Genomic DNA, 9118 nt, shown 5'->3' on the forward strand with positions numbered 1-9118 from the left:
TGGCCTTTTCACAAATGAAAATAATAAAATCCAAGTTTAGAACTCGTATGACTGACTCACATCTTAATGACACCCTCAGACTGGCAATCACTAAATATGAACCAGATTTCAAAACGCTTGCAGATAAAGTGCAGTCACAGCAGTCTCATTAAAGGTGGGCTGACCCTGAGAGTATGTCACCATATCTGTGCAAATATATATGGTCAAGTTATGCCTATGTCATTTGAACATCTGCCAATGTGAATATTCATTGAAATGAGAAACAAAATATTTCTAATACTAATTATTTCTAATTTGTCTTAATATTATTTGACATTGATAATATAACTTACTATAAGTATTTATTCTAATTTAAGCTTTAGTCTTTGTGTGGATGTGTGCACATGCATTGAGCCTGTCAGAAATAGCAAAAAAACAAGTGTTTTTTCTAACACGTTTTAGTGGTAGATCTTGGCTTACAATTGGGAATAAAATGGGCTCTTGGGCTTGAAAAGGTTGGTTACCACTGGACTATAGTATGCTGTTTTTCAACGATAAAACATATGAAAATAATGCTTTTTGATGACATACTAAGTCATTTTTCAACATACTGATACTAGATATAATTATGTCGTTTTCATGGTTTTCGACGATAAAGCTGCTTAGGCCTATATGGTATAGAAATGAGACACATGAAAACTTGTAAATGGGGTATATGCTTATGTATTTTTAATTTTTTAAGTTAAAGGTATATTCGGTGATTTTGGCCTGTTGCGTGTCCCCCCACTGCAGTGCGTGCATGTGCACATCTTGTTCAGATGCAGACCGGGGTTTTTTCCAAATCACCCAAAGCACTGAATGCTCCTTTAAATGACGATAATGTTTTTATATAAAAAAAAACGTTAAAAATGACATAGCCTATAATATGCAAAGTTTTTCATCGTTTTCGCCGATTAAAAGAATCATGAAAATCACGAACAGTATAGTTTTTCATGATTTGCATATTTTCTTCGTGATTTTCATCAGTTTTTTTTATCGTCGAAAACCACGAAAAACGTTTTTTTTAATCGTCAAAAACCGTAATAAAAATACATACTAGTATGTCGTCGAAAAACAATACAAACGAAATACTATACTATGTGTTTTTGAGGGGCGCCAGCACCTCCTATATACAACCGTGTGGGTCCGACCGACTCGACACCGGGCACTGCACTCCAACATGTGTGTCGAATTTGAAGTAATTGGTGGGGCGAACGGTTCTCAAGTTACATGGATTACAACAGTACACACACAAAGACAGACATGGAGAAATTTATATTTAGATAGTATGTATAGTTTTTCATGGTTTGATGAAAAAATATTATTTATCTTTGAAAACCATGAAAAACTACATACTATAATTTATAGTAGCCTATATCGTCGAAAAGCATGATTTTCATAATTTAGATATATTTATTATATAGGCTTTATATTATATATATTTTAGAATAAATGACACATACCCCTGCAGGGCACTGGCTCCTTTGGCCCTGTCCACAATCTGTTCCATAAAGCACTGTTGCTACTACCCCCTGCAATTGCATGGTAATAATAATAAGGACGGGGAAAATAGACATTTTATTTTCATATCACTTGACTGAAGCCCCGTTACTGTCAAACCTGTTTATTTACAGAAGCCGACATGTAAAAAGAAAAAAAAAAAGAAAAGGAGAAAAAAAGGAAAATACAATTTCTGTTCTTATTTTCCATACATTTGATGTGTTCATTAATAGCCTCTACAGTACAGATGCAGTATTCACGTCTCAATTTCTCATAATCATAATTAACCACAACTATATATGAAGTCATAAAAAAAGGCACACTGGTGGCGTCTTGTAACAAAGGCCTTGATACTGTGTGGCACAATGTTGTCTATATACTGATAAGACTATAAGAGTTAGCTCACTGAGCTAAGACTGAAGGGTGACGTTGCGTGTTCACGTCCCACAAAATAACAAACGTCAGGTGGAAAAGCTTATTTGTCCAAAACGTTAACTTTTTCATATCATGTTTTGATCAATCATCGATTATTGTATTCCAACTTGGAACAATGGAAGTAATGTAGTACAAGTTCCTATTTATTTTATCGGTACCACAACAAAAACTAAAAGGTTTTAATGAATGAAATAGTGACTTTGTTATTACATTGTGTTTTTTTTTAATATTAATGACTATATTAGCATTCAAATATTAGTGTTTTGTCAATTATTTGGGGGGCCCCCTTGCAATACATTTGTGGCCCACCAGTGGGCCCGACCCCCCGCCCGCAGGTTCATAACCATTGCTTTAAAACGGGCAACATAATGGTCCTGAATTCTTTTTTTATCCCCTGCAGTGCACTTCCATCAACAGCCATGTGGAGGTGCCCTTGAGCTAAACACTGACCTTTTACCTGAGAGCTTGCTACTATAGCCTGTAGGCATCTGTAAGTCTCACTGCCAGTGCCAGTGGTGTGGGTGACCGTGGGGAAAAGTACCACTTAAGATATATTAAATTCACTACTAAGTAAAGGTAGCAATACCACTATATAGCCTACTAAATACTTTTATAAAAGCTTTACTTGAGTAAAAGTAAAGGTTTTGGCAACAAAATATAGTTACAGTACCGAAGTAGACGAAGCTTGTATTACGGTCATTTTCAGCTTTTGTTTAGACTAGTGAAAACAGGAGGTAGTCTAGTACAGAGCCCTGGGGGGACTCCGGCCAACCAAGTACTGCACATATAGAGGGATTTATGTGTTTAACACGTTAAGACCGAATTCTTAAAATGTATTTTCTGAAAAAACGTATGTTGTTATATCAGTGGTGCTCAAACCTTTTCATGCAAAGAACCCCCAAAGTTCTGTGCATTTGCCTGCGGACCCCCATCTCAAACTATTTAGTTCCACGAAACCCCCAGAAGCAAATCGTCACTTCACTTCATGATTTTACAAAAAAATAGCAGATCTACAAGCTCATAGAGCTTGTATTTAATGGGTTAAAATATCAGAGAGGTTCCTTATAGAAGCCTCAGTGAGTGAGCACATTGCATATCATTGCTGTCGGGTGGAAACCTTGGATGTCCAAAGCTGTGTGCTTTTCAGAAAATAGAGAAGTCGAAAAAACCTGCGTTGACCCCTGTGTTCAGATGGATCCCAATGCAGTCCTCATTCAAGTCACAAGCTCAGAAGCTCTTACTGCTTTTCACTTCCCACAGACTTGACCACTTTCACTTCTTTCAAAATGAGCACAAATAACAGATCTACAAGCTCACACCGCAGACGGTGGAGCGTGTAGATCAGCTATGTTTTTCTGCTGATTTTAACGCGGCGTTATATGCGAAGTAAGACATTTACCGGTAATCTTTTTACAGAATGAAACACAAAAGGCCCCATTTACACTGGCAGACAAATCTGGCCTAAATCTATAGCCTGAATCAGATCTGTGCCACATCCAGACTGGAATCTAGATTTGGAGATCTGGCTCAGTGTGAACGCATAACAACCTGATCTAAATCAGATTCCATGTGACTTCTTTGCGTTTGGACTTATTTAAACGAATCAGGTTCCAATCTGGATGTGGCGCACAGATCTGATTCAGGCTGGATTTGGCTGCCGTTCTGAACACGCAAGATCAGATCTGGTCACTTGCAATCGGCAGTGTGAACGGTCGGGCCAAAAGATCAGACGTGAGAAATAAATCAGATTTGAATCAGATTTGACTGGATGTGACTGCAGTCTAAGTGAGGCCAAAAGGTGGGCATGCAAACGCTTCTGCCTGACAGCAACGGTATTATATATAGCCCCTTTTCCACAGAAGGTATTACTTTTCCCGGAACTCAGGAGCTCTCGTTCAATAACCCAAGACCTTGTTTCAAGTACATTTACTTACATTTTTTTTGGAGCATTTGTTTTCGTTTTCTTGCAAACTGGTGACGTTGACTCAACACATTTCTACACCACTGGATTTCTAGGAAGGGACTCTTATAAAATATATGAATTAACCACCTAAGGCTCATTTCTAAAGTAGTGAAAGTAGCAGATCTATATACACGCTCCCAACACGTCACAGTGCAACAGTAAATAGAATAAAATGATGGCTTCAACTTGCGTGCGTGTCAGCATAGCATACGGGGCATTCCTGGAGGTGCAATGGCTGGGGGAGTGTCTGTGCATGAGTGATGTGGAAACACAAGTCACAAACGCACTCGAGGAACTATTTTGGTTCCCGGGACCGTGCAAAGTTCCTTGACGTTTTAGTTCCTCTCGCTGTTCCAGGAGCGTTTTTTGAGTCATTCATTCTACAGTCTTTGTACTGAATAATGGAAGCACAGCCTCCAATACGCACGGGTGTTTACTTTGCTTGACTGATTGATGGCTAGCTGGACCAATCATGAGTCACCACCACACTGTCCACCGATATGCTTTGGTATTGTCAAAAACAAAATACGAAAATAACAAACGCAGATTCATCATAATATCCAACGGAAAGAAGCGTGTTTGATTTGAAGGCTGCCTTATAGCCAATCATGAATCAAATCAACGTCCTCCAATTGGTTTTGGCATTGTGAACGATAAAAAAAAAAAAAGAGAATAATGAGAACAATTTAGTCCAACTAACGTTATAGCGAGTTCATTACAGGACTGGCAGCCGCTATGGCGTCCTTGTTGATGGTGATGAAGCATTCCCGTTGGTCGGGCAGACCGCCAGGGGTCAGGGGGGCCTTGAGGTCCTTAGTGTCCACAGCAACCGGGCTCTGTGCCGTCGCCCGGTGGCGACAGTGGCGTACCCCGGCGACCGCGGCGATGACCACGGAGCTGGTCAGCAGCGCAAAGCCACTCAGGAAGAAGGTGGACGTGTAACTTCCCGTTACGTCGACCAACCAACCTGGAGGGAGGGAGAGAGAGAGAGAGAGATGTGGAAGGAGAGAAGGAGAAGTTTAGTTTATTTAGTTTAATTTATTAGTTATTTTTCCGTACATTTTTTTTTCCTTAGGTATAGACTGAAGCCTAAGCTTAGCCTTTTGTCATTTAACTTAAAATAAATAAAAATATGTGTATACCCCTTTTACAGGTTTTTAAACAAAAACTGTTTGTGTGACTTATTTCTACTGTAATGTAATGTAATATTCAAGTAAAATAATTTAAAACAATATGCTAATAATTAAAGTTAAAGCACTTTTTAGAAGGACCATAGCCTGCTGGTGTTCTGTCCATGTTTAGTCCATTGACTATGACTCGAAGGATACAATAATGGCGTGAGCGAAATAGGGGAACCGGGTTGAACTGTGTATATAACTGGCACACAAATCAAATTTTCATCTCCTCTCCCATTTTAATTCCTTTGAAACCCTGTAGGTTTACATAGTAGTGAGACTGACCCCGCTCCTTTGGCACAGAGAGAGTGACCAAAACAAACCTAGGGCAGTGGTTCTCAACCTTTTTAAGCCGTGACCACCAAAATAATCAAATTTGAACTGGCCCCCCCATCCTGACAAGGAGTTGAGGCACTCAATTTATTTGTAATTGGCTATTTTGACAGTTTGGCCAATGCTTGACCAGTTTTTATCGTATAGTTTGTTGATTACTTTTGATGCAGTAATGGTCTTTTTTCGTCTTTTTGTTTAGGTATTAAAAAGTCCTTAAATCCTCACTTCACTATGTCATCTGGGGACCCCCCCCCCCCCCCCCCAAAATCATGTGGGGACTCCCCCGGGGGTCCCGACCCACAGGCTGAGAACCACTGACCTAGGGCAGGGGTTCTCAAGGTTTTTGGCTGGGGACGCCCTGGGGACGCCCCGGGAAATGCTTTGGCCATGTCCCGCGACCCCCGTAACACCTCTGTGCACGTCACAATGTCTGACAGGACACGTTCAAAGATTACCAGCTGTGAACTAAACGCACTCGCTTTGCTTCAACCTGTAGTCACTGATTGACCACAACCTCTACGCGGGACGACTTCAGCCTGGAACCACGTTGGAACGAGCCCAGGAGCTCCTGACCAGAGTCGAGGGCAGAGTGTGCCAAGGTCGGCCTTCCGGCTGAATGCCAAGAAGGCTGAAGTTATAAACTATAGAACACCCCTTCGATACGTCCACCTCCAAAGACACCAAGAGCTTCCAGCCAGCAAGTTAGTGCTGTGGGAACCAACACACAACGAGCACCGGTCACAAGGATGTCCCACATTAACATAATGAGGATGTACTCGCGAAAGACGCAGGAGCGCAATTAAGCACCAACGAGCTGGCCAGATGTATGGAGATCGACTCGAACATCACTGGAAGAAACGGTGGAGGGCTTGTCTGAGGACGACCTAGCTGATTCACATTCATAACTTTGTCTGTCTCTCTCTCTCTCTCTCTCTCTCTCTGTCTCTCTCTCGCAAGTGGATTCTACACATAATATTACATGTTTTTGTTTCATACTTACACTTTCAGTGAGCACATATAATTGAACATCTCTCTCTCTCTCTCTCAAACACAAACGCGCACGCACGCACGCACTCTCTCACCTCCTATCGGGGGGCTGAGTAGGTAGGGCACGGCGTGCAGGAAGTAGACGACGCCGAGCGCCGAGGACAGGTAGGCGGTCCCCACCAGGTCAGAGGTCACCACGGGGATGAGCGCCACGTAGGCTCCGTCGAAGTAGCCGTAGAGCGCGGAGAACGGCAGCAGCAGGGCGAAGGAGGGCAGCAGGGGAGTGAAGAGGCAACACAGGCCCTCCATGGCCACCGAGAAGGAGTACCACGAGAGACGGTACGGCTTCAGACACCTGGGAGAGAGACAGAGAGAGAGAGAGAGAGAGAGAGAGAGAGAGAGAGAGAGAGAGAGAGAGAGGGAGAGACAGAGAGAGAGGGAGAGGGAGAGACAGAGACACACACAGAGAGGGGAAGGGGGGGCAGAGAGAGAGAGAGATGGGAAGAAAGAGAGAGCAGATACAAAGGAGAGGGGGAGAATGACAGACAGATAGACAAAGAGAATACAATAAGAAAAACGCAACCATGTGATGATCAAGCTATTTTAACAAGTTAATCCTACACTTCAAACTTCAAAGAGCTTAACCCATTCTGAACGGGAACCCGTTTTGGTGTTAGCGTCATGTTGTGCTTTAGCTATTGAAAAACAGCAGATCTACAAGCTCGTAGCGCGCCACCGAGTGGCGCGCTACGAGCTTGTAGGTCTGCTATTTTAGAAAAATCGAAGAGCGACTGACATTTTTAGAATCTGATCTCAGGTCAGAATGGGTTAATCAGACCAGTGTGTGTCCAGTGGAAACCTCGTATGAATCTGATCTCAGGTCAGAATGGGTTAAAGGAGTCGTTCGCAAGGAGCCCCAGAATTGTATGTATTTGGCCACGGGCTCCCATCTGAAAATATGTTGTTCCAGGGAACGCCCCAGAAGAAAATATCCGAGTTAAAAAATTTCACTGTGAAAGAATATATATATTCTTTCACAGAATTTTCAATTAACTTTTTTGTTCATCATTAAGAATAATATATTCTTAATGATTTGCGCCATATTTTCAAAAAGAAAAAAAAAAAAAAAATAGCAGATCTACAATCTCGTAGTGTGGCACCGGGTACAGCGTTACAAGCTTGTAGATCTAGAGCTATTTTTCAACAGTTGTTTTTTTTAGAATAACGGGCAATGTAGTTAAAAAGCTAATAATGTGACACAGATGCTGTTCCTCAGGTCTAAATGGACTAAGTGACATTTTCGACAGTATATATACGTTACCTCCGGTCCGTCAGCCACCCGAACGTGACGTTGCCCACGATGCTGCTCACGCCCAGTATGGACATGAGGAAGGCGGCCTGCTTGTGCGTGAGGCCCACGCTGAGCGCGTACGGCACCAGGTAGACGAACGGCAGGCTGCAGCCGCTCGCCAGGAACAGGAAGGACAGCGCCAGGCCCAGGAAGTCCGGCAGCAGCAGGAAGCCGTACTCGCGGCTGGACAGCAGGCAGGAAGTGATGCTGAAACGCCGCCGCGCCGCCATTGGCTGGCTGCTGCTGCTCGGCGGCAGCAGAGGCTGCGGCGACGAGGGGGTGGTCGGTGGCGACGAGACGACGTAAGAGTCTTCGCTCGCACTTCCTGCTTTTTTTTTGGGGGGGGGGGGGGGGGGGCGGAGAGAGTCGAAGTGGTTAGAACAGTTGTTCTCGAGCTTTCTTTTCACGTCAAGGAAACATTTTCAAAGAATGTCATTTATTTTGTATTTCTTTTAATAGCTGATGTGTATATAGAGCGTCGCAGTCCCGCCCCCCTCGAGAGACCCGGAAAATAAATCGCCGTTCATTTTCCTCATAGACTTTTCAGAAAGTATTCATTTAAATACGTTTACGCCGCGGACACAAAGCCAGCTCTTGTCGTGACAAATCGTGACAATAAACACAATGTTTTGGGCCAAACAAATAATTAGAAAGTAGAAAAAAAAAAACGGCAGGTTACAACACTTTTTTTTGTTGTTTTTCTTCTTATAAATTATTTGATCGGCCCCAAAACATTGTGTTCACCGTCATGATTTGTCACGATCCGAGTTGGCTTTGTCCGCGGCGTAACCGTCTTTAAATAAATACTTTAGGAAAAGCCTATATGGAGAAAATGAATTGGAGAACCATTTCCTGGGCCACTCGTCGTTCTGAAAGGGGGAAGGGACTGCGACGCTCTATCGGGCACCTGGTGAGTCCCGCGGACCACCGGTGGAACACCGCCGCCGTACCACCGTGTTCTACAGTCCACGTGGCCCTCCCGTCCTCACCGAGTTGCCCCTCGTCCGTCGCCTCCGCTTCCTCTCGCCTCCTGGCGCCGGCGATGGGCCGGAGCAGGGCTCCGCACACGCACAGGTTGGCCACCAGGCCCGACAGGATGAGCAGCGCGCCGCGCCACGTGTAGTAGTCGATCAGGAGCTGCACGACGGGCGCCAGGACGAAGGTGCCGATGCCCGAGCCGGACATGGCGATGCCGTAGGCCAGGGCCTTCCTCTGGTTGAAGTAGCAGCCCACCATGGAGATGGCGGGAGAGTAGCACAGGGCGAAGCCCAGACCTGACAGAGATATATATATACATTTATTATGAACTGTGGTGAGATGGCTTCTGAATGCCTGACGGTTTTCTGACTGAAAAAC

At 43.8% G+C, this 9118-nt stretch overlaps 1 protein-coding gene across 1 annotated transcript in view; it reads right to left on the reverse strand.

Annotated features, from left to right (window-relative positions):
* Positions 1-3750: 3750 nt before the first annotated feature.
* LOC308332746 (monocarboxylate transporter 12-B-like) overlaps positions 3751-9118 on the reverse strand; it is a 10774-nt gene continuing 5406 nt past the window's right edge. Inside the window, exons 4-7 of the mRNA XM_080788793.1 lie at positions 8752-9036; positions 7733-8087; positions 6507-6766; positions 3751-4883 (exon numbers count right to left, since the gene is read on the reverse strand). Of these exons, the coding sequence (XP_080644919.1) occupies positions 4618-4883; positions 6507-6766; positions 7733-8087; positions 8752-9036 (1166 nt within the window). The 3' untranslated portion in view covers positions 3751-4617. The remainder of the gene's footprint in view (positions 4884-6506; positions 6767-7732; positions 8088-8751; positions 9037-9118) is intronic.

This window comes from Protomyctophum bolini, assembly GCF_963924005.1.
Source record: "Protomyctophum bolini genome assembly, chromosome: 18".
Taxonomy (NCBI): Eukaryota; Metazoa; Chordata; class Actinopteri; order Myctophiformes; family Myctophidae; genus Protomyctophum; species Protomyctophum bolini.